General features: G+C 31.6%; 1 protein-coding gene across 1 annotated transcript; it reads right to left on the minus strand.

Annotated features, from left to right (window-relative positions):
• Window positions 1–1,131: 1,131 nt before the first annotated feature.
• On the minus strand, window positions 1,132–27,687 carry LOC115241819 (centrosomin). The gene is made up of 15 exons (XM_029817759.1): window positions 26,429–27,687; window positions 19,706–19,764; window positions 12,113–12,387; window positions 11,391–11,553; window positions 10,954–11,093; window positions 9,705–10,115; window positions 9,090–9,296; window positions 8,694–9,038; window positions 5,938–6,045; window positions 3,956–5,203; window positions 3,488–3,772; window positions 3,189–3,413; window positions 2,878–3,078; window positions 2,111–2,342; window positions 1,132–1,962 (listed from the first exon to the last, which is right to left on the minus strand). The coding sequence occupies exons 1-15, from the start codon at window positions 26,539–26,541 to the stop codon at window positions 1,751–1,753; spliced, it is 4,224 nt and encodes a 1,407-aa protein (XP_029673619.1). The 5' UTR covers window positions 26,542–27,687; the 3' UTR covers window positions 1,132–1,750.
• Between the last annotated feature and the right edge of the window lie 80 nt (window positions 27,688–27,767).

Consider the following 27,767-nt stretch of genomic DNA (forward strand, 5'->3'; position numbering starts at 1 on the left):
GATTCGTAAATCGATATGTTGATAATCAAAACAGGAAAGAGAAATATGCGAATCGATGCACTTGAATGTATGATAAATGCTAAGAGTAACGCATGATAATAATATGAGGCTTGCTTGTATTAACTTGGAGATTGATTGCTTTTCATTCTCCATTATAAATAATATTATCTTCCCCAATTAATTAAATCATGAAAGAATATTTCTTACATTACATAATATTATAATTTTTCTAATATTTCCATTATGTTAATTCTTGAGAGAATATATCAACAGAGAATTACTGCGTGTGACAATCAATTCATTCTTGAAAAGAAAAAAAGATTGTACATTTGCGCCATAAAATTACTCCAGTTCTTAAAATATCTTCTAAATTTTGTGACAAAAGCAACATTTAAATGCACGCAGAAAATAATATAAATAGAGTAACAGGAAAATATTGTGATTTTTTCAAATTTATATGCCTCATATTGTTATTAAATGGCGTGCTTGCATACAATACGAGCGGTAGTAACAGCAGAAGAGACAGAAAGAGAGAGAACATCACTGTAGAATTGTATATAACATGCATAAATATCATTTCCAACCCTCTCCCCTCCTTTCTGTCTCCCTCTTCATGCTCCCTTTGTCTTTTCTCTTACCTGCCCTTTAAACGTACGTTTCACGTAACAGCGAGTACGATTATATCGCGAAGGGAAAGAAACGGTAAGAAAGGTATATTAGACTCATAAAAGAGAGATTAATGTTGTACAGTATAAAAATCGTATTTCTCTTCGCTCGTCGCTGCCGGGTGTGCGGTCGAAGGTATTCGCATATCTGGCGCAGTTCGTAAACTTCACATCACTATGAGTTATTACGGATCTTTATATTATTATCTAGTCATGGAGTGATAATAAAAATTCTATCATAATCTTACGTCATGCGTGGCTTTATTTCCACACTCCAAGGTATATCGTGATATGTTAAATATGAAATTAAATTGCTTGGAGATAGATGTAAAATACGGAGCAAAAACTGAAAAGTACAGAACAAAAATTTGAAACATTAAATTAGCATAAGATAATGAACTATCCGTGTCATATTTCATATCGTGTATGTATCATGAATACGCATTTGTGATTGGCACACAACTCCTAAATATCAATGGCACTTTATTAAGTGGTATTATGTACAGATGCTACATAATAATACACACATGCAATAATTATATACACACATACACGAATTTCTGTTATTCACAAAGCAAAATACGTCAATGAACGAAAACTGATTTTAAGGCCGATGCGATTTACGCCATCATCAGCATCTAGAAGAACAATTTTCCACGGAAAGAAAATCTACAAAAATGTTTCTTTCTCATTACGTCTATATAAATATATACAAATCTCAATATACAATACATCTTAAACTCTTTTTCGTTTATATATATGTATATATATAATGTTTATTTTGTAATGAAAATAGCACGTTCTGTTTTTTGTATGAAAATATTTCTCACTTAAAAATCTTTTTCGTTTAGAAATTTTGTAATATGTCTAGGAGTATCATAATCTTTTGTACCGATATGTATTGTTCATTTCCTCATCTCGAAAGTACGAGAAGAGATAAATGAGACAGATAAAACATGCATTAATAAATAGCTAATCTATGAGAACACAATTCAACGAGCAACAATTTCGTGCTCTATTATTATTATTATTTTTTTTTTTGTTCTTTAAGCAATATTTCTCGATCTGTCAGTCTGCAATCTCTATTAATTATCCGAAGGTTCATCAAATGTCCTCGTTTTTTTTAGGACATTTCTAGTGACCATAAGTTGCTTTATTATCGCCTTTTCAACGTTTTTTTTATTCTTGTTTGAAGCTGATAGGTGCTCAAATGTGTCCTCTAGCGCTCTCCTAGTTTTCATCAGTCTTCGTTTTAACGCTTCATTCTCTTGTTTCAAAGTTTCTACTTCATCAAGACCTAAAAAAAAATTACAAAACATTCATCATTTCATCATTTAAAAGTTAATTTAAAAAGCCTTAGATTGTATACATATATATTAATATAAAGATATACTATATATATTAATAAAATTTTTTGGTATAATAATGTATGTTTCAAAGCATACCTTCTATAGGTAATGGACTTTCACTGTTTGTATCTCGAGCTCTGTGATTACCATTCCCGCTATCTTCATCACTTAATAAGTTAGTCATAGATTCTGTGATTTTCAATGTATCTTTCAAAGGCCTTATCGTGGTAACGGCAGCATCACTTTCTATTCCTAAATCTGGCGAACAGCTGGACTTACTGCGTCCTCCGAGCGTATAATAATTTGTCGACTGCCAATACTGCAAGTTCTGTAATAAATTAAGGAAATCAAAACTTTAAATTTTGTGATCACATATAATCATAAAAGTTGAAAGTTTTAAACAAAGGAACGCAAAATTTATTGTAATATGTGTAACTTTTAATCACATATATGCATTTTTTTACTGAAATTATATCAAATTTATTATTATAATGCATAAATCATATCGTATTAATCACATGTAATATGTAATATGTATGTATATTATATAATATACAATTATAACGTATACATCACAAGCATCATTAGCATGCACAATATTCTGAGAGAATTAAATAAGGAAATTCTCTTGTATTATACATGATCAGTGTCAAATGCAGTTGTCTAATTGGAATAACTCGTGCCGTGCAATTATTAAAACATTACCGTTACCAGTCAATAATATGAAATCACTAATAGTGAGAAGTCTTTACATACCGCTTATTTCAAATTTAGAAGTATTTTCACATTTTTAATATTTACAATCTACGGATGAGACTAAAGATCAGACATTTGCACATTTAAAAAATGTGGGAACAACTAACGTTATAAGGTTGATATTCATGTAGAATATCACAGGTTTGCTTGAGCGTGGCGTCTGTGGGTATAGACGACACGCCGCTTGAGCTCGGTGCCGAATCACTAGCCTCGCACACTGCCATGTGTCTTCTAAACTCTTTATTCGTTGCTTCGAGCTCTTGCACTCTTGCTCGGTGCGAATCATTGATCTGATTAAGATCAAATATCTGTACGACGGTGACATTATATATTAGTAATATTCTCGCGCGCACACGTACACATGTATACATATAGGAAGGAAAGGGATATTTTCATAAGCTAATCTAGCCTCGTTTACCTCTTTGCTGAATTTATCGTGCAGCGAACGAACAGCCATGTCGTATTGATTCTCCATTTTCCGTATTTCTTGCTCAAGTCTTAATTTGTCGTTTATCAGCTTGGTATTCTCTACAAGTATCTGACTATGCGAAAGGGTGAGATGGTCCAGATCTTTTCTCAAGGTGGATATGGTTGTTTTGGCAGTTTCGTTTTCTTCTTCCAGCCGTTTAATTCCTACTCGCATCTGAAATAAATAATTTGATAATTGAATTTGTGTCCAATTTTTTACAAATAATGTAAGAAAGTAGTGCTTCAAACCGATTCGTTCTCCTTGTTGAGAGTTAATAAAGTTTCCGTGGTCTTCCTCTCGTTTTCCTTATATTGCAAAAATTCAGCTTTCTGTTTTGTCATTTCGCTTGCCATTTGCTCAACGTCATTGATCTTTTTCTCCATTTGCGTTTTGCGAAAGCTATTCTGTTTGCTCTCCTTTCTTAACATGTGAAATTCGTGTATTCTCTTTTCTAAGGAAGCTTGCAACTTTTCACAAAACCTTTGGGACTTCTCCAATTTTGTAATGAATAGAGTTAATTTTTCATCAATTGTCTGTAAACAAATCCAGTTTCTATATTTTAAATTCAGTAAATCATGAATTTATAATATCTAACAAGAATAACAAAATCAAAAAATAAATTATTTCGTAACTTTTAATTAAAAATTGACATCATAAAATATATTAATAAATGTAGCTAGCCAGCGATCTAAATATGTATATACAGATATACTTACACAATCGAAAGAGACTTTCGTAACCAGATCATTCCTTAGGGCACTAAGTTCAGAATACAGCATGTTGTTCGTTTCTTTCAGCTCTTGTATTTGGTAGCTCGTGTCCAAATCATTCAGATCATTCTGATAGGTCTTGTAGTAAGGCACATAGTCTGCGGAGTCTTCGGAATCGCTGCAGGCCTTCGTGTACTTTGTAAATCTGGAACGGCTCGGATTCTTGTACTGCATTTCCTGCAGGCCAATTCTAGCCATGGAAACGGTTCGATCGGGTTCCGAAAACGTCTCAGAATCTGACTGCGATGCCTGATTCTTTACCGTCTCCGCGATGTTTTCCGACCGACTCCTTCTTACGGAACCATCCATTCTGTCGTTCGCGACCACACCGTCCTGCACGGTCATGCCTTCAAGAGCACGCACGAAATCGTTCGACAAGATTTTAGAACTGAGTAAAACGTCCAGCACGATCTTCTTGTGCTCGTTACCAACGGTATCCGCGCGATCAGCGCTTTGCAGCATCTCTTTCATGAACTTCACCAGGTCCTTCAGATGCGTGCGCAGCAGCTCACAGTATTTTTTCGCCCGTTCCGTCTCGTTGCCGCAACCATCAATTTCCGCGGCGATATCGGGCTTCGCTACGAGTTTCAGCCACTTCAGGTAATCTACTTCCTTTTCCAGATCGTTTCGCTGATTATTCAACCTCTGAACGTATTCGTCTAACGTCTTCACATTCACCGTTTCATTCCCGTTGATATAAATAAGTTGGACAGTCTCGTCCACAAAGTTCACTTTAACACCGATGTCGTTCAGCTCGCGAATCAGATTTGTCAGCTGCGAATTATCGGCTTCCTGGACGGTTTCGGACTTATTACGACTCCTATCGTGGCCATATGATGCCGTCATGTGATTGTGTAGCTTGGCAATTTCCTTATTCTTGCTCCAGAGTTCTGTGTTGACCAGCTTCTGGAGATTCTGAGTCGTTACCTGCAATTCCTTCGTCAGCTGCTCAATCTTGCGGTTTTTCTCCTCAATCTCAGCGTTCCGTTGATTCAGCTGCTCAAGCAATTCATCCTTTCGTGGAGTATCATTGTGATAATCAGTACTAGTAACTTCATTAACGCTGTTCGTCTCACCATGCTTCAGATTATCGAGCTCGGCGATTTTATCCTTTAACTCTTCCGTGATAATCTGCTTCTCTGTCTCCAGAATCTCGATTCTTTGCTCCTTATCGTGAAGACGTTCTTGGAGTTCCTGCATGGTAAAGAGAAAATTAAATTAAAATTAATTTAATTTTCACAAAAGTAGACTGTATTATTATACAATTATTATTTTAAGCACGTTTATGACATATTGTTTGTAATAAAATGCAAACGAGCAAATAAAGGATATAATTACGACACATTGAAAACAATTTGTTTGTTCTAATAACAGTTAACTAGAAATTTTAAATATATCACATATATAACTTTTATATTTTTTATAAATCATTTAAGAGAAAGAAATTTTAAATTGGTAAAAATATAAAATACTGTAGCAATCATTGAATATTTTTAAATGTATTTATTATCATAATTAACATAAATATATTATTTTTAAATATATAATAAATCTAGTTGTGTATATACTTTCTAGGTATATCATTTATGATGCATCATCTCTGAATTAGTAAGTTATTGTGATTTCCATTTAGACTATCGTAAACATTGTATGGTATATATTTAAACTGTATTTTGCTTTCTATTTCAAATTATACAAATAATTATATATACATCAAAAAAGAAAATATAGATGCAACAATTAACAAAATACAATTAGCCAACATTCAATTAAAAAAAATAAGCATATAAGATATATCGTTCAATTATTATACGTTGTTTACTATTTATATATTTATACACAAAATATTAATTGTTTTATTTTTATTATATGTGAATATCTCGTGCAAAATATCATAATATGAAAAACAAATTATATTTGCACTGTACCTCAGACTCGACTTGCGTCCGTTTTTCTAAGAGACTCTTCTCAGCTTTTATTGTCTCGATTTGGTCCCGCAGGTCGTTGATCTTGCTTTCCATTTCTTCGAAACGTTGCTGCAAGCATAAAGTATCGTTCTACGTCAATAAAACTCAAAACATTAGGTTCACCGAAGATACTTTATTCGAATATATAATTTCGATTACAGCAAGATCAAAAAATCAATGTATATATAGTGTGTGAGAAGCGGGATTTCTGAGAAACGATAAAGAGAATTAATTGCAAAGATGTTACATGCTAAATACAAATTTTTATACAGGGAAACAATTATACATTCGTCAATTTTTCGTTTTCTTAGACCAACATCGCGGTGGTACGAGTGTGACAATCGCCGGTCCCTAAAAGGAAAATATGTTTTTTTGTAATCTCTCTTAATTCTTCGCTACAGAAGAAATATGCCATTTTAAAATTTACATATATAGCCTTGGATAAAAGTATGCATATTTTACTATTCTCAATCGTAGGAAATATTATAATGGTGAATTTTCTGTTTCAATAAAAAAATTAAAAGAATATATTTTTTATATATATAAAACATAGAACAGAGAATATATGTACATAGAAAAGATGATATAAGAAATATATTTTAATTCCATTAAAACAATTGGACTTTTGCGACTTTCAAAATTTTGCGATAGAAGCTGGCGAAATTTTTATTTTAATAACAAATTTATACTCTATACTTTATATTTATTTACTCTATATTTATACTTTATATTTTGAAAAATTTTAGGATCAATAATTGTTATATTATAGATTTTTGACACCGATGACTTAAGTTATTTAATTCATACAACACGAGCAATATAAGATCGCATTTATTATTCCAAAATATATTGCTATAATTAATTTCTAAATTAATTCATCGATCTCAATAACCATTGACATTTTAACGTAAATCATTTTTTAATCTGGAACTGAGAGAACACTGTAAAAAGGGAGCCCAGTAGAGTTAAGTACAGTCAGTATATTCCCTTAACGGGAATACCGAGAACAGCACTCGACAATATTATACCTACCTCCATCCGCATTGAGGCACATAGACAAGAGAACATTTTTAGTTGTGTTGAACTTTTTTTACTCCCAAATCGGAACAACACAAGCAACGATAGACTCGTGAATAGATACTCTACGTCAGTGCTAGCGTGATCAGCACTGGTGAATATCCCTTCTCGGCAAGATTACGCCGATATATACGCGTCAGACTTAAACTTTGAATTGTGCTACAGCACTCTATGAACGTAATCAGTTACCAAATCCACAATGAAATTATCAATAGTTTTTTTTCTAATTTCTTGTTGAATTAAAAATAAATAAATAATCTTTTTCTATTTTCACAAATTTTTCTCGGCTATCGTTTTTTGATTTATTCGACACACAGCAATTTGCGATTTTCTCTCACTGCATCAGTCAAGGGTTATCAATCGCGCGATATTTCCGGAGCATATGCGAGTCGTTCTCGAGATATCTCGTAAAGAAAATTGGAAGATCGGTGACAGATCTATCACGTTGTTGCACGTGTTACTGTGTATATTCGTATAATATTGTTCGTTCGGCGCTACCGCGGCTGCGGCGGCTAAGATCGATCGAGATGAATTTTCGTATAAAGACTGCCGCGTATCGCGTCGCGTAGACTCGTAGACCGTAAGAAACTGCGAGAAGAGGCGGCGGTCTCTATTAATAGACGACGACCGCGTCTTCTGCACACGGTATTCCCAAGATACCAGGTCGTTTTACGGCCCGAAGATCTTTCGCTGACTAGGCTCCCTAAAAAACTTTATAATATTGACAAGCAAACATAAAGCAAGATGATGTAGAAAACTTTATAAAATGAAAATAAAAGGGAAAAAAATGAAAATTATGAAAAGAAAAAGATATCATACAAAAGGATAAGAAAAATTTAAAAAATTTAAAAATAGTGATTCCATGCTTATTTACCAGATATTTAATAATTTCGTTTTTTTTTTTTTTTATGAATACTCTGATCCTACGTCGATATATAACGTTATTAACGACAGTATAACTATGAAATTAAAGAAAGTCTCCCAGAAAAATCCAAACTGCAATAATTACAAACTGGATTTCGAGTTTCAAGCGATGACGAAATTAAAAATGAAAAAATAACTGACATGCTTCAGGAACATTACTTCACTATCCAATTTACTATTTCTACTATATAATAATACTTATTTTTAATATATTTTGGCAAAACAATCGAAATTTTCTTACAATACAATTATAAAATTTTTTCATGGTTTTATAAAATTCAAAAGTCTCGATAGTTTCCGCTATCAACAGGTTCAATAAATCATTGAAAATACATAAAGTATTAAATAAATAATAAATCAGATAACGCAATTTTATCTAAAATTATTATAACATAAAAAAAATCTGTACATTTTTTAAAGAAGTACGTCCAGAAAATGTTATCCTCGACATAATAAATCGCGCAAATACGCAAATATTATGTCTTAATATATAAAATTTCATTACTTTGTTATGTTAATTAAATATCAGCAAATTACAAAAAAAAAAAAAATAAAATAAAAGGTTATAAGTGTCAGTTTCTTATTAGAATCTTGAAGCATCATTTATAAAAAAAATTATGTCATAGAAACAATAAAATAAATCTTTGCGTTAGAAGAAAGCGATTAAATACGCGAAACATAGAGATTGGCAAACAAGATTAATTCGCAATATTAACCTGTTCGCAGGAATCATTTTCGGAGTTGTCTATGTTCTTGACGCCGAGATCCTTTAACGAAACGAGGTCGTGACTGTTTCTTCCTTTACGCAATTCCGTTTCCAGTTCCAAGATCCTTTGTTCTTTACGGGAATATATATCTTGGAGATGTTGCTCGCGTTCAACGAAGCCTTGTATCGCCCTAATGGCTTTCTCGTACTCGCCCTCTAATTTTTTCAATTTCTGTTCCGAATTTTCTATCTGCTTCTGAGCATTGCACAATTTTAATATCAATTGTTTTCTGGTCTCCTCCTGCCGTTTCAATTCATTATCCCGCTCGAAATTCTTTGATATAAGCCGGATTATCTTATCGCGTGAACTAACAATGAGAAAGAGAGAGAGAAAAATCTTATTAACCTTGATCAACTGCCTAATCTCTTTGCCATCCCCGCCTAAGGGTGAATTCAAACTCGCTGAATTTTCTCTTGTACTCGATTCGTGATCATAAGCACCATCATATTTAGTTTTATTCTGCCCCACAAACAGCGATAAATATTCGGCGGTCCCAAGCGAAGTTACAGCCAAAGGACTATTAGGTGGCGAACGCTTACCATAGTTTTCACACTGCAAAATAAAAGGCGGAAAATTATAACAGATAGAAAAAAAAATAAGAGAACGTTAGCTTTAATTACATAAATAAGCTTAAACTTTTTGAAATTGTATAATTCTTGTGACATATATATATATTTAACGTTAATTATTATATTTTAAGATTATATATTCATTATATATAAGACTATATTTATTATATTATTATTAGTAAAGTCAAAAATTAAAGACAGAGATATTTGGTAATTAAATATGATAGTAGTCATTCACAAAGAACATCGATAACGTTAAATACATAATGAATCCTCAAAACAATCAATGTCTCGATCTCAAAACTTATTAAAGATCTGCTCCGTAACAAATTTTATAACAATGCAATAAAAATTTTATATTATTTAAAAAGCGAAGATCGATTTAATTCACCTGCGATAACAGTGCACGATGCTTATTGTTGATTTCTGCGAGGGCGTCATCGCGTGTTTTCACGGATGTCCTCAATTGAATGATCTGCTTTTTTCTTTTCTCGGATACTTGATTGATCTCCTCGTACATCCGACACTTCTCCTCCAGCAACGTATTTTTCTGTTTCAACAGCCTGTCCCGTTCATTGAGATCATCTTTGTACTGTTGCACAATAGAGTCCCTTTTGAGTAATTCCTCCTTCAACTCCTTTACTTCTTCGCGCAATTTCTCAGTACTTCGCACTCGATCACAGTCCTCCTTTTCTCGCAGTTGCGTCTGCATATCCAACTGCTCCCTGAATTGGTCTCTCTCGTTTTCAAGTTCCTCCGCCCAGTAACGTTCCTCCTCCAAAGTGACAGTTGTCTGTTTCACCTAAATCGCGTCGCAAGTATCATGTAAGTAATCACAATCCTTTTTCGCATATCATAAGTATTTTTTCCGTCAATTATTGTCTTAGTTGGAAAAAATATATTATTCATAGTTCCCAGAGATACACAAAGTTTAATTCATATTATCTCTACTTTTCTCGGTTCTTCCTTCCACGCCATATTCGATATAATAGGCCACTATCTATCAATGAAATGATGTGAGATACAACTTCGACATAACAGTAAACATCAAAATAAATGAGCAAATAAAACCTTTCAAGAGATATGTTTGTATGTCTCGCTAATAAATTTTTCAGATTCAGTAAATTCAGTAAGGAATCAATAACTTCTTGTACGCTATGTAAATAAGGCCATTGTTTGAATATAAATATTTTAACTTCTTTTGAGATTATTCGCGGCGAAGACAAAAACAAATATCATTATCATCAAAATAAATTTTACTGCTGATTAAATAAAAATCTTTAGAAATGTCTATATATATATAAAATTTCAAACTAATTATTAATTTATCTTATTCAACAGAGATAAGCAAACATATATATTTTTCATAAAACATTACGTTCTTCTCAAAATAATTTGTCTACCTAAAAATGTGTTATTTATAAAAACATATTTCTCAATAATATAATAATTACACAATAAATAAGCAACATTTATATTTTTAGCATTAGCAAATAATTTCTTTATATAACTATAAATTAGCAAAAACTCTTTATATCATGATATATTCAATTTTTTTATATATCGAAATGATGCAGAATTATAAATCTTGCAGAAATAATGTATTAATTGTTATTAATATTCTTTTAATACGAACATACCTCTGCTTCGAGAGAAGCCACCATTTCTTCCATCTGTCGCAATTTTTCTGCATTTTTCAACGCCTGCTCCGCAGTGATACCGAAAGTTTCTTTGTAAAATGCAGATGCATCTAACTCCCCTTCACGCAGCTCCGCTAACTCTGAAATAGTAGAAAAATTTATATATAATAGACGCGAAATAAAAATAATGGATATGGCAGAAAACGAATAAAATTTGCGTATGATTTGCATTACAAAATAAAAATTTTCAAACTTTTAATAATCTTAGTATAAACGTAAGTAAAAGAAGTAAAGGAGCAGAGAAAATACGGTGGTATGGAACGACAAAGAGGCTCAGTGGCAGAGAGATTGCCTTATTGAAAGAGAGGTTCTAAGAATCATGATAAGACCCCGATATTCTTCCTCGACTCGAGCGAACAGTATAAATTGATATTTACCTCCCTCGAGCTTGGTTACTTTTTCTCGCTCTGTTTCAAGTAATTGTTGATATTGATCTCGCGTCGTTGCTTTTTGCTCCTCGTATAATTTGAAAGCTGTGGCTGCCTGATTGAGAAGAACTTGCTTCTCCATCAATTCCTTCCTTAATTTTTCCAACTCGTCCTAAAGATCGACATATATTATCGTTGATTAAAAATTTATTAAAAACAAATTGTTAAAATAGTACAATTTTAATAATTAATGTAAGAAATTTACTAAATCCTATTGATATAAAGACAATCACACATACATGATATATTGCAATGCTTATTATATTATAAATATAAATGTAAATAAAGATAATCTGAATTATACTATAACGGAATTTATTAAACAAAAATTTCGAAAATGAATTCAGACAATCAACAAATATTAAATTATTTTTCTCGAAAGTAAGATATGAAAACATCATATAAAAATATTTATTTTACATTTTTAACTCTTTTTTTTTCTGTAAAAAATTACTCTTTTCGGGATGACAGTTAGCTTCAAGCTAGAGCTATTGTCTAGTAATCAGTAGTCCCGATTGCGATAGTAATCTCTAATTAAGAGTTTTAATAGAATTATCTTATGACGAGGCACAATAAATGCAGTTAATCACCCTCTCTTCGATCATATTCTATTCAGAAACAATTTATATTTTTACATAAGTAACTCAATATTATATGTATAACCAACCTACCTTTAATTCCACATTTGTCTTGATTATATCTTCATCGGACGAACTAATGCCACTTCTCGTAGGATTTTTTTCCTCCAGGAAATAGATTCGCAATTTTAGCTGAAAATTTTCCTTCTTCAAGTTGCTCAACTCGTCCTCGTATTCTTTTATGGTTCTACCGTAACCAACTCCACCACCGCCACCTCCGCTGCCTCCTCCACCACTTCCCGATCGCGCCATTGTCGCACCGGTTTTGTCCTCGGGAAGGTTCTCACCATATGCTCTAATGTTTCCACCTGAGAAACAGATTCATAGAATATTTAGCTTAAACTCTCGCTAATTCTACATTTACAGGTATCATATATAATAATGCAACTTAATAAATTTTGCAGCGCAATTATCATTTAATTCTTCTGTAGATAATTAATTCTTACTTTCAAGGAAAAAGAGAGTGAGAAGAGAGAAGACACACTCACCAAACATATATACATTTAATTATTGTAGCTTATGAAATTTGGTCTTTTTTGAAATGAGGCACATATGAATTTATTCATGAACAATAAATGCAATAAATGTAAAACCTACATCAAATTCAATATTGTTATAAAATTATTCTAATTCTACAAAAATTAAATAAAGATCGAAGTAAAATGAGATTTTTCTCATTATTCGAATGCTTTAATTCATGACTCCATGATTTACATATTTTTAGACATAAAGGTTAAGTACTAATTAGATCCAATGACTTAATTATCAATTATTTATACAACATAAAATATTTATTGCTAATTTCTTTTTTTATTTAACAGCATCAGCAACAGGTATCCACGTGCGATATCTCTAAAGAAAGCAATATGACGAAATCACGTGCAAAACCGATGAGAGAAGTAAAACCGTAAGTTCACCGTCAAATTCAATTTTCTCCCTGTCACTTGAATAATCCAGTTTCCAGGTCTGGCCGCATCATTTCCGACACCCGCTAATAGAATCTGTACGAATTTTGAACAACCGCGATATATCTTACGTGCCTCGTTAAACCCGAAATTAAACATCTTGAAATACTCGATTTTCCTCGCTCGATGTCTCAAATGGAACGATACAAATAAAAGAACGTCGTGTTCATGTAATTATTTAAATATGAATTTTTCTCAAATGTTTGTCCAGAAATTTTTATTTTACGATATAAGATCCTTTTATATAGATACTAATTAATTTCAAATACTATAATAACTTTTTTATTAAGTACCATTTTTCTATACAAATTATGTTTTTAAATTTTATGTACCTATATAAGACGGTATAAAAAGTTCTTATAAGCATATATACTATTTTTAAAATAATTCTTTACAGAAACATCTGTCGGATCAATCAATCTATTCTCAGCTTCTCTAGGCAAATGTAAGCAGTGCCAAATCCACCTTGCAAGATCGGGCGGCGCCGTCGCCATCCATCTTTAAATTAAATTATTTTGGCGCATCATTAAGTGCCAAAAAATTGCTGTTTCTTATATTGAAACTTAAACACTCCAGAATAATCTGCCGCATATATAAATATTGAGTGATACTATTGCATTTCATGTTTAAGTCCAATTATGTAATTTATAAGTCATTTAATATCAGAATTCATTCATGTATTATATTTTCTATGGAAATAATGATAGAGGAGCATTATTATATTCCCATATTTATATATAATGTTTAATATAATATTTAGAGCTAATTAGAGCCAAACAAAAACAGATCGAATATGCTTAGAATGGAAAATAAAAAATTTATATGTTTGTCCTATTCTCAAAGTAATCATTACAATAATTACACAGAAAAGCTTTTATGGATTAGATAGCTACGCGAATTTGTAAATAGTTAATGGTGTATTATATAACTACATTGAAAAAATTAATGGTTAGTTCTTCTGGTTTTTTTCTTTCCATACTCTTTTCAAAAGATACTGTTGCAGGCTCTTTACAAATAGCTATAAGCTACGGTCATTTATCACTTACCAGCAATTGCTGACAAAGAAAGCGAACAATCCTAACGCAAGTTGTTGTTGTGATGTTTATAGAACTTAATCGTATCAATTTTATTTAATAATCTATTGTTAAAAAAAATCGCAATTGCAAAGTCTGCATTTATCAATACTCAATACAGTCTTTTTATTACATTTAATATCTCAATTTTATTTTTATTAGTAATAATAATAATAATAATATATATATATATATATATATATATATCAGCGGAAGATTGTAAATCTTTAAGAATTCTCTTATTAAACAGGCTTTCGATTTTTATGGGCTCGTCTTCGAAGTTTTTTCAGAAAGAAAAGATCTCGACTGCGACCTACCACATCCCATTCCACGAAAGGAGCGTTTTTGAAGTCGCTACATTTTTCAACATCCGTACGAAATCGCGAAAAGAGACCGAACGAGACACACCGGCGCTAGCTCTAAAGAAGACTTCACACGAGACGGCTGCACAAATATTAACTGCGACACAGAATAACAAGCGGTGTCGAAAAGACACGAGGCTATAACCCGTGGTTAAAATTATATTCTAGACGCGCACATAATGTTATATACATATATATATTTCACGAAGGTCAAACATCCACGTATAATCTTTCAGATCGTTTCTGAAAAGGTCAATTAAAAATCTCCCTCTTTTAATAGAGCGTAAAAAACAGGTATTATCGAGTCGCGTTTATAGTTGATGAATTCTCAAAGATTTAATATCTTCCGTCAATAGAACTTCATTATTAATTTTTTTGATGGATGAAAATTAACGATACAAACATCTATCTTCAGTAAGAAAGATATGTACATAAATTATTAAATTTATGAGATCGTGAGATTTATATTACTCCATTAAAAAATAAATGAATCAAATAAAAATTCTTAAAAATTATTATATTTAAGATTTATAAAGAAATGTAATTATTCCATTTCATGTGTAAAGATTTTTATACTTTATATAGATTTTTTACTTCTATTAACCGTAATAAATATAATAACCATAATAAATATTTTTTAAGCCATGGTGTCCAAAGAGATCTCGCTTAGAATTACAAAGATAAAAAAAATATCAACCCTGCAAATAAATATATTAAAACATGCAAAGCGGTTTCAAATACTTGTATATGTACAGTTCATACGGTAAGTTTAAGACAAGCCTATTTAAGTAATGCAGAGCTACTTAGAAATGATTATTCCCCCGTGGAACACACGAGTGATTCATCTCGCTTAATTAACGATCTACACGTTCTCCATATCCTTCGTACCCAAAATGTCACGTTGTCGTATGAAATACATTTATTCGTAGACGAAGTCAATTCTATAGCTATAAAGCATTTTCTTCTTAACATAAAAAAATATAATATACTGTCATCATCAAAAGCATTATCGTAAAAAAATTCTAAATTCTTATATTGTCATCAATAGATAAAAATCATATATTATTGAATATAATCCAGGAAAAAAAGATAATAGGACATAGGGATAAAAATCTTTTAGATAAATTATATATATCAGCTATATTGAATTATTTTCGACATAATCTTTTTCCAACCATGATGGGTGAGAACAATTTATTATCTGTTGCAATTTTTCCTAGTTTTAAATATAATAATAAAATCTCGCGAATTAAAGAGTTTCTTTTAGAATCCAATTGATATTAGTTAGAAAAACCAAACTTTGAACGCTAAATAAATTTCTAAATAAAATATTATATATCCTGAAATACATAATATTATCTTGTAATCTTTCTACATTTCGATAAGAGTACACATTATGAGCAAATATATATTTACTACATGGGGGGGCATCCGTCCCTTCTTTTTTCTAAAAAGCAAAAGACATTTTACGAATACGAAGACTTCATTATAGGCGCAAAAGTTAACGTCGTTGTAACATTAAACACGTGAATTCACGTTTCAACTGTCATCGGCGGAGACTATCACTAACACACACATCACGTATCTTAACAGCCGACAAGCTGAAAAGCCCGGGAAGCTCAAGAAAGCGAAGAGGATAAAAAGAAACGTCGTGACGCGAAAGCTTTGTGCGCGCACCAGAACAAATCTATTTTCTGTCCGATCGCGACTCGACGAATGTCTCGTTCTTGCGCGCAATTTTCGGCAGAAATGCAACTGCAATATCGATTCGCGCCAGCGAGTAGACCGCGATGCAAGCGAGCTCGCGTATTTATAGATGACACATTTAGGCCAGGACGGTTTGAACTATCTTTATTTTGGCAGGTCAGCCTCCGTTTCGCGGGCTTCCCACTCGTCACTCTCTCCAGATTACCAATCTGGCTAGTCTGGCCGACAATTAAAACCTCACCACCGGTCAGCGATGAACGCTGCTCTCAATTTCGCTTCGATAAGAATATCTCCGAGGATTAATGCATTTCGTCTCTTCACTTTTATCAGCTAATTATACTGATCAATTAATACTGATAATTTAAATTTTTTGTTAGCATGTAGAAATTTAAGATAAAGAAATTGATATCTAATCCAACGATAGAAAAATAATAATTTTTCTCGATTTGTTTAGATAAAACAATGTCTTATTTTTTAAACAAGATCTTCAAAATCTAAAAAACCGCAGAAATATAAAAAGTATAATATATAGATTGATTAAAAAATAAAGAATATTTTTCAGAATTAGTTTCCAAGTTTCACCAAAAAAGTTTGTTTGCTACAAGTTGTTTAAAATTGTGTCTATTGATCGGATTTTGCATCTAATAAAAGAAATGGCGCAAACAATAGTCACTTAGATATGTGAATCATCTCCCTATGTTACTGTCATCCGCGAAACAACTTCTTAAGCTTCTTTGAACTTTGAATGAACAACACTTGCCTCGCTCGTGTGTCTCCGAGTAACAAGAAGCTGGCCACTAATTCCTATGATAGATTTGGATTAGAAACAAAAAAATTCGCCGTTTATTTCAGGAACCCAACTAGTAGGTCGCGATGCCCCTAACAGACTGCACGTCTACTTACCAATATAATATGATTATACAACGTAAAATTAATTTTGTTTTAGAAAAAAAAAAAAAATTCGATATATAAAATATTAGAATATTCAAAGTGTGGCACATTTTAAAATATAAGATACAAAAATCACAATGTTGGAAGGAATATTTGGGTTTTACATTTAAGATTATTTCCCGTAACTAAACATTTAGAAATTTTGATCTTTTATTATATTATTTATTTGTACATATATATTGCAATTTAAATATATTTGTATTATTATAGCACAATATAAAAAAATAGATGAAAATATCTTCAAATGATTCTCAACGAAGTTGAGAACCGTCAAGGCTACTTGATCCGGCCGTCGAACATCACTTAACAAAGTTTGATGGCTCCTATGAGTTCTCTTAATGCTAATGTGTTTTCAATTTTCTAAATTCATAAATTCCAGAAATAACGTTTGGAACTGTTGCATAAGTTGCAGAATGTAACAAAAAAATTGAAAAATAAAACTTTTAAATTATATTTAAATTTTTAAGTTAAATATTTGATAAGAAAAATTGTTCACGCACAATATATAAATCTATAAACGTCTGCAAACAATTTTTTGAAATTATAAATGTTAAAAAATACGATAATTTCTACGAAGATAAAAATTAACTGCAGGTGTACAAATAAATAACGAAATTATATTTCTTTTGTGTTACAAAAATAAATCGCTGCTTTTCATTGCGTCGTTCGTGCGACTCCCCTACTCCATCGACACAAACGAGCTTCTGGACCCCCGAAATAAATGCTCGCTTCCTGTAACACGAGATCGCGGCAGACATTTTTCAGACGACGCAAACAATCATACCGGCCGGATTAGAAGGCGCGGCGCTAACGTTAATCGCGTCCACCCTATACGCTATTTCATTTGCGACGTACCCATGACCTTGACCATTTGACCATTTTAGACCCCCATCGAGAGCTGAATCAAAGTGCGGATGTGTCCCAATTGCCGTAATTCGAGCGCTGCTAAATCGATGACGTAGAGCGAGTCGTGAAATTTGGGTCAAATTGTTATGGCTCTTTTTTAAATCTGGATATTTCGAGTAAATTTTGGATCGATCTATCAATACAGAATTTTTAAAAATATAATTTTTTCGTTTATTTATAATTTTAAAAGATAAACTTGCAACTTCAAAAGTGCGCTTATATTTTTCGTGTCATCTATCAGTAAGAACCTTCGAGAATGGCAATCTTCTTGGATTAGAATCGCGAATGAGATAACGGAAGCGTAAAAGTTGGCAGACGTATATTGCTATGGTCCAGCGCAGACGCAGGACCACTCTATATACTCGTCGACAACGCTCGGCGTCGTCTCGCTAGAGTAAAACCGCGAGCAAGAAAGTTCATTGGCCCCACACGAGCGGCTTCAGATACAATTATATAGGCGGTCACGTACGTTTTCTCACTAATCGAGTACGTAACCTGCGGCACCTCCGTGTAATGATGTCGACCGCATAATCGACCGCAACGACGCAAATAATGACGGAAAATGAAGGATCGTGCGAATGGGAGTAACGAGCCACGTGCCGGCGATCCTCCTACGCATCTTCTACGTGACCTCTAAAGTTCCATACATAATGAACGAATAACAAATGCAAATGTTAGCTGTTAGAATCGAAAAGATATACACGTCATCGTGAATACATAATTAATATAAATAATAATATAAATAATATAATAAATGATATAAATAATTAAATAAAACATTATCTCTTTTAATAAATTTTAGATAAACCTTTTTATAAAAAAAATTCAATTGACGAAATATCTCATTTCAACAAAAATAATAATATGGAAGATAATAAATTTTCCATCAGATATTTCGTATCATTTAATATAAAATAAAATAAAAAAACGATTAAAATAAAAAAAAAACACAAATGGTATTCTTGTACAGATATAAGTATTTTTAAAAATAAATTAATTCTCATATCAATTAAGATAAAAAACGATCAACTAGGAAAAGCATAACTGATACACGACTAACAGCATCACAGTTGCGTGTTGCAGTACCTACAACTGTAATTGAAATAGAAGTGATAGGGGGTTCAATTACTTAAGGGAAATGACCAATAAACGTGGGCGCGCAAGGGAAAAGGCCAGTATAATCGAGCTACCCTATTATGGTTTGCAATATCGATGACGACTTATTCGAGTGGCGACTCGATCCATCGAGATATCTGCCGATACAAGATATAATCGTCGCTACGCGAGATCGTAAATAATAAATACGAGTGTAATCGTTCGCAATATACGATCTTCCGCCTCGCCTTCGCCTTTATAGAGCGTAAAATTATATCCGGCTATTCTTAAGAACGACCTCCCCGGCGAAAGAAATATTAATTGTATTATAAGTATCATTGAAAAGATTCGAAAAAAAAAGATTCAGAAAATTTAAATTTTCCTTTTTAAATCCTTAATTATTTTTCCTGTCCATTTATTTGTAGTTTTTATTCAAATTTAAGTTGCAATTTTAAATTATTATTTAATCTTAAATATTAATAACGATAAATAATTTATATTATATAACTGTTATTACTAGCTAGTGTGGTAGGGAATTACATGTAGATAACCAAAGTAGTTACTCACCATTTGTCAATGGCATAGTTTGACTCATTGTGATGTCCTGCAACGGCATATTATTGGTGCTGAAACAAAGTAAGATTAAAAAATTAATTATAGTATTAATTGATTGTTAACATAAAATAATATTAATTTTGATCATGAGATAAACAAATAAATGAGTGGACACAAATAAATTTTATTTTATTAATTAAATTATAATTTGATAATTTTTTAGTGTTTGAATTCAAATAAAAAATGATAAGAAACGATAAGTGTGAATAGTTTTTATCGAAATAAGATTAAAAATGGTATAAGGTACGTGGCGAGAAATAGCCAGGACCGAATTAGATAAAACGTTTGAAAAGAATCAAAGTAAACGTCGAATGTTCTATTTTCAGGAATCCAATGGCATGTTTAAAACCAGAAAAACAACAATGCCAACTTCGACACGTGAGTTGACCATGATTTACAGGAATACAATGTATTCTCTCTAAGCTTTACCTGCCATATTATTAATAGCACATCACTGTAGTTTTTTTTTCTGAAAAACGTGCTCAAAATAAAAATTACAGTAAATATCCGTGTAGGATCTAATAATTATAATTAGCAATCAATGTAATAACTAACAATCTTTCATATTTTATGTTTCATATTAATTTCAAAATATATTTGAATTATATAATTTAAATTATTATTTAAATTTGTACAAAGTGCTTCTGAAATTTCTATGCTTATGCAACAGTAGTATCACGACGATTTGATTTAAAGACCTAAATGTAACAAGTCATTTTCACGGTAATAATCGCAGAACCAAGCCCGTTATACGAAATTAATCGCTTATGCAGAATTTATACCGTCCGGGTCATAGTTCTGCTTAGAAGTCATTACTGATGTAGTTTAAGGAAGCTCTCGCTATATATACAAGTATCTATATACAATACACGGGTTTATATATATATATATATATATATATGTATATTAACCCGCTGCGTGGCCGAGCTGTCTCGGGCAACGAGAGAGAGATGAAGAAATTTCCAGTAAAGTTTTATTTAGATTTCACGTAAATCCTATTCCGGTTCTTCTTCCACGGGACGCTGCAACGCGAAATGAGTAATTAATCTGCGCCGCACTTATTTTATACTATTCTGCATCACGAGTCATGCTACAGTTCCGACGTATTCTAAGTCGAGTAAGTTGGAATTATAGTTCTCAAATGAACTTAATGCAAAACTCTTCTTTCAATTCAGTAAAGCAGTACATTGTGTTCTAGGAAAATTATCTATAATTGTAAAAAGTATAATAAAAATATTTTTAGTATTAAAAGTTAATAAATCGTGGGTAATTTCGAAAGCTTTATTAAATTAAGAAAAATCGATTCCAAATTATTCAAAAAAATTATATTCTAATTATTATATAAGAATCTTATTGTAAGAGCAATATTTTTCATTATTATAATTTTGCAATGTAGATAAGACGTCATTCACGTAAACGGGAAGATACAAGTTCAGATAGCAATTTATAATATATAATAATATAGGTGTGGAACGTAAATAAGCACACGCGGTGACTCATAATTTATAAGCGATTCAAATGTGTTAGACATTTTTTAAAAAGTTTATAGTATTATTTAAAAAAAAAACTTACACAAACGAGATATATTATTTAAATTGATGATTTGAAAGGGTCAAGCTCGTTAAATAAATAAATGTCAAAATTTTTCTTGTAAAACGCTGGAAATATACGCGATTTCTCGTCTTTCATATAGCTTGTACAAACTTCTTAATCTTAAAAGATAACAGTTACACATATGTCTATTTTGAGATGATTCAAGTTTGATTTCTACCATGATTTGATATCTCGTCAAAAAATTCTGATATTATTCAAATATTTACAAAATAATCAGGGAAAAAATTATCCTATTTATAAAAAGATGATAAAAGTTTTGCATTTATGTTAGACAGAAATATATAAAGCAAAAACTGAATAAAATCAAGCGTAAAATGATACTTTTATGTAAAAGTAATTAATTCACAATTATTTTCTATGATAATTTTATCAATCTATTTGTAATAACTCCAAGTATTTTTTTTTTTTAATAAAAAAATTCTAAGCAGTTTTTTATAAAAATAAATTATTGATTAAAAGATTAACAGCGTTATTTAAATATGAATTAGCACATTAATTCAGTAACGTTTGTAGATTCTTAATAATGCCCCGACCTTGTAAGCAAAAATTTATATAGTTTCTCAGAAATCGAAACGGTTCAGGAACATAGATTCTTTCGAATAACATATCTATCCACCGATTCTCGTAAGCTAGAAATAGCCACGCCATGGAAGACATTCGCAAATCATAACGCGTGGAATCTCTGTGGAAAGAGTATCGCGTTTCATAGTAAAGGCGATTTTCTACGAGAAATACACGGTCATAATATAAAGCCGCGAAACGTGTGCTCTCCTGAAGTAAAACGTGTATCCCAGACTAAAATGTTTAAGAAATTTCGTGTATTTTTGGCAAAGTTGCATTAACAGGATTTTGCAGATTGAATGCAATATCAAGAAGTTAATTTGCACATCGTATGTTCGCAAAGTGCTGCAGGGGTCTATAATCTTCAGTTATAATTAGAAAACATGTGGTAGACATAAAGAAGGTAATGCTATAATTTCATATTGGCATTGCATAACGAAGAATTCGAATATACGTTTGTACAAATGGAACACGTGTCTAATGTCGCTCGTAATTTACGAGCAAGTACTACTGGTACTTTCTTCGAAAGTAAAAATCATTTTACGCGCAAAAAAATAATATCATCATACATATTAAAATTCAATAAAAGATAACTTTATTTTGTTTAAAATTAACCCAAATGCCGAAGAAAATAAAGCGATAAAATAATAAAAACAATAATAAAATAAAATACAAGTATTATACATAATAAAATAGAGTGTAAAATAAAAAATACAACGTACAATAAAATTTTCAAAAGAATATCTCGAAAATGTCTCTTTCTCTCTTTCTCTCTCTTCGAGAGAGAGATTTAAACATAATAAATCCTAAATTTTACTTTAGAAAGCGCATTTGCAACCGTTGCAATCTAAATAGCCAACAGAAGATAAATTGGCAAAAGATCGAAAGCAAATAACGGTGCGAATGTAAGTAGAAAAACATGATTTTCGAACGACGTAATGTCCGAACTATCTCTAACAATAAGAAACAAATCGGTTTCGTACGCTACGGAATTCCTTGGGAAAACAAAGCATTAATTACACTGTGAGTGCCAAGCTCGAGAATAGTCGGATCTTCTTCGGATCCATTCTTATCGTTAAACGATCATAAAGACGACGAATTGTCTGCCAACAATAGCTTTGCTAGTAATTTAACCGAACAAATAAGAGCATATACATAGGATGTTTCGAGAGTCTAACGTCATTTCGTTCATTTACGAGTTCCTTGCTCTGGAATTCCTTGTGGTTGCTTGCTGTAAAATTCCCCTTTTAGTTTCTAAGACCGTTAATTTTTTTTTATAAATAATTTGATAATTAAATCTCAATTTAAAATAATACTCAAATAAACATAACACATTTATCTAAAATTATCTGAAGAATAAAATATTATCTATATACATAGTTATTTATATATTTGTATTTTTTCAACTCGTGAAAAATCTCTTTAATATATAGCTTTATTTTTTTCAGAAACAACTTTGCTGCCAAAACTTTCAATCAATTTTGATATATAATTAAATTCTGTAAATTTCGTGTATTTTTGCCAAAGCACGAGTATTGTAAATCCAATTGAATACGAACGACAGATGCAAGTATAACATAAGCGACTGATTAATTAAATTAAATTAATTAATTAAATTATTCATGCTGTATTATTATTTGTATAGACATGCACAAATAAAATTTATATATATATTTAAAATAATACTCAAATAAACATAACACATTTATCTAAAATTATCTGAAGAATAAAATATTATCTATATACATAGTTATTTATATATTTGTATTTTTTCAACTCGTGAAAAATCTCTTTAATATATAGCTTTATTTTTTTCAGAAACAACTTTGCTGCCAAAACTTTCAATCAATTTTGATATATAATTAAATTCTGTAATTAAAATTGATTCAAGACCTAAATCTATTGAGGTCGACTGATCCAATATTTATATATATAATTTAGAATCTTCTGTTTCTCTCTTTTTTTAAGCTAAATTTTTTCAAATTTCTTGATAGATATCTAATCTATTATTTTGATAGATATCTAAATTATCATTTCTGGTGACATTTATCACGAAAAGTTCAAACCGTGTTTTTATTACATTATTAGTCCTGACATTTCGGTAGCTCGATAATTGAGTTCAACGTGCTCGAATTGTAGATGCAGGAGACATGTACAGGAGCGTCGGCTTTTCGGCTTTATTCCTATACATCCGACACTGTTATATTAAGCGCTACCCTTACTGCCAGGTTTAACCAATCCCGATACGGACTTCTCGGAATCTTACATCGAGGATGCGTGTGTCTGATCACGTTAAAGGGTTCCAAAGACGAATGCAAGATGCGCATTATGCGATAACGTAGCGTTAAACGCGAGTTTGTGCATTTAACTCGTCGTAAATACGCATGGTATAACATGATTCACATTATCGCGTGACATATTACGAGGTGATTCAACTTTATAGATAATTTTGCATTAATTCCGAAGATTGATACAATTTCTCGTCTGTCAACATTTAATTTTAAGGCGATTTTTTCACATTTTTTTGCAACAAAATATACAATTTATTCGCAGAATAATATTGTTATCTAGAATTGTAATTATATTACAGAAAACATCTATATATTAATGTTTGATAAAAATTTAAACTAATATAATTTTGAAATTTTGCAAATATTTTGAATTGTCTCAATTGACAACACCAATGAAATTAATATTCGTAATAAAAATAAAGATTAAGAGATAAGAAAATATTTGCGCAGTATATTAAAACTCTCATTCAAGAAATAACTAATAATCTGTATTATTTTATTAAATAATCGGACAAAAAAACCTTTGCTTTTTGTAAGTACGAGATATAAAGAGGAAGTCTGATGAAGAGGGTATTAGTCATTGCCATCATCTGGCAAGAGATGATGGATGTAGCAAGTAATCAATATAACAGTCGGATGTGCAGCAGCAGCCACATGGACCGAAACGAGTCTCAACTTTTTTTGATGCTTGATATAAATAATGCATTATAAAAAAAAACGTATTATGATCTAATTAGACACCATCTCTCATTAATTAATAAAAAAAATATATATGTACATATATTAGAAATGCATTGAAAATAAAATAAAAATACATTGAAATATATTTAATCAGGCATTTGTTTTTGTTTGATATCAATACAACTGTAAATAAACAATATTCAAAAATTTTAATTGTGATTAAAACAATTATAATTAATGAATAATATATTAGTTGCATACACAAAATATATATGTATTTAATATCCGCTTGTGATTTCCTCTTAAGATTTGATGAAATTTTTGTAATAAAAGATTTATGAATTTATTTATTCAAACAACAGACTGAATGACATCTTTCCATATGAGATAATTTAAATATTACTAAATAGATTATACAATATGTGAGACCTACGTAGATGTCGGGCGAGCAAAGTTTCCTCAATTAACGGTTCGTTAAACGAATTGACTGAGCAGTTAAATAATTAGCTAGATCCTGACAGGAGAACTTTATTTGCAATACACACGATGTACGTATCTACGAACGTATACTGTGTTCACATTGTATATTAATAATTGCATAATTTATTATTCAATTATTACTTAATTTTTATGTATTGACATTTAAAGAAAACATAAATATATAAATCTCAAAATTTGATGTAAAAACATTACATATTATATCATAGAGTAAAAGTGTGAACAGGATAATCAATTTTACATGATGTCAATAAAAAAATAATAAAGTAACGATCAGGATTATGAAATCATACGGCTATATATTACGGAAATATCATTGATTAAAAAAAAAAACAAAAAAAAAAAACGTATATTTAGTATAAATTACTCAACTATTATGATGTGCACTATTAATTTTTTAAAAGCGATTATAAAAGAATGTTATAATAGACACCTGCTAAATGTTCCGTATGCATGCTTGTTAAAAGATATGCGATAAAGAGCACAAAGAAAAGGCAAACGAGATCTCGTTTATTCAAAAGTTACATGCGTCATTTTCGATACTATATACAGCTTTATTTTTAATTTTTTTTTTTAATGCATTAAACAAGTCTTTTGAAAAATTGAATTTAATGTTTTAAGACATTCTAAAGACAAAAAATTCAGAAATTTATTAGCAAAAAAATTTACGATTTTTAAAAACTGATGTTCCTCTTGACAAAACACAGAATTCTGAGTTATATATTATTGTGATATTAATGTTAATTTCCTAGAATTCTTTTTTCAGTTTTTTTCTCATCTTTAATTTTCATACAATTCTTAACTAGATGTTCAATTAAATTTTCAGAAAAATTGGAAAATATATATCGATTACTTGTTATAGAGATGATTATATATAGCGTAAATAAAAACAATTATTAATTTAAACAATAATATCAAGATTTATTGTGTTGCTTGGTATTTTAAGATTCAAATGGGTAAATAAATACGTAAATTAATCATATCAACCAGATCAGTCCTCTTTCCCCTTCTGTGTGTATACGGTACTCACTTTCGAAAAGGACTGTAAGGACCCCAGGTGCTGGTCTTCGTGGACGGTACATTCTGATTTTGGGTTGAATATCTACAACCGCCGAGAAGCATCCCGCAGCGAAATTCTGGCATTCGACAATCGCGAGATGAAAACACGTGATCCGTCCACAAACTCCGCTAACTCTCTCGGCACTACAAAAAGTTACCGTAACGTTCGACTCCCCAAAAAGTCTTGAAGTGAGATAAAATACGTACGATCGACTAATTCTCTCCACGAGAGATGCAGTTTTTTAAATTCACAATGAAATTCTAGAATCCTAACAATATTAATATTGTCCCTCTTAAAACACGCGAAGGATATTTAACGAAGCACGACGACGATATCCTTTTCGAGAGATCAGATCCTCGCGAACAATGATGTGTCTTCGTGAATAATCCTCGAGATTGCACCCGCGTTTTCGCGAAATAAAAGCATGGCCACAAAAAATCCGAAAGAGTCCGGGGTCCCTTACGCTCTCGTTTGGGCGGCGACGTTAGCGCGAACGTACTATGCTCCTCTGCGTAGACTGGACCGATCAATGGAGTTAACTCTCGCTTAAAGATGACGCGTCAGATAATTCCACGGCCGTTATCGAATCTCGTGCGTCGTCGACGATCTTGATCGTCCACGCGTTAAAGCGAGACTCATCGGTGGCGATATTCAAGTCAGTTTCACACGTTTCATGATAACGTACGTAGATAACAGATCCTGGTGGGATGGTATGTGGGTTAGTACACTAATCACGAGTTTTCAGAAATCCGATAACTTTCAGCTTCCTTTTCCGACGATCTCACAAAGGGGATGTGAGACTCTATCTCACTCTCTCTTTCTATCAACGATGAATAATGCACGCTATCTCGTCTCGATGATGACGTTTCGCGATGCAAGGGCGAGAACACTTTGTTGTTAAATGCAATTTCTTGCACGCAGAATCCTGCGTCGGTTTTAATTTGTTTATTTGAGGATCGCGAATGCTGTGACGCACCGCGAGATCACGTCTCATGAAACGTCACCTACGTATCGCGCGACGCACCGAAGACTACTGACGAAAGACGGCAACGCGAGTCGAGCAGAAATAGAGGGATGGCGATGGAGTGCGGGGAAGAGGGGTGACAAGGGAGACGCAAGGGATGCGCTGTGTCAAGCAGAGCGTAACTATAGAGAGGAGAAGGAAAAGGGGGAAGGGATGCATGGCATCTGTTCTTTTTTGTACGAGATCCGAGAGTACAGGTAAAAATAATTTTGTAGCGAATCCGAAAACTTAAAAGAAAAAATAAAATGCTCTTCTTGAATATTATAAATACAAATCTCGATTATA

Source organism: Formica exsecta, unplaced genomic scaffold (genome assembly GCF_003651465.1).
Source record: "Formica exsecta isolate Colony F162 unplaced genomic scaffold, ASM365146v1 scaffold512, whole genome shotgun sequence".
Lineage (NCBI taxonomy): Eukaryota > Metazoa > Arthropoda > Insecta > Hymenoptera > Formicidae > Formica > Formica exsecta.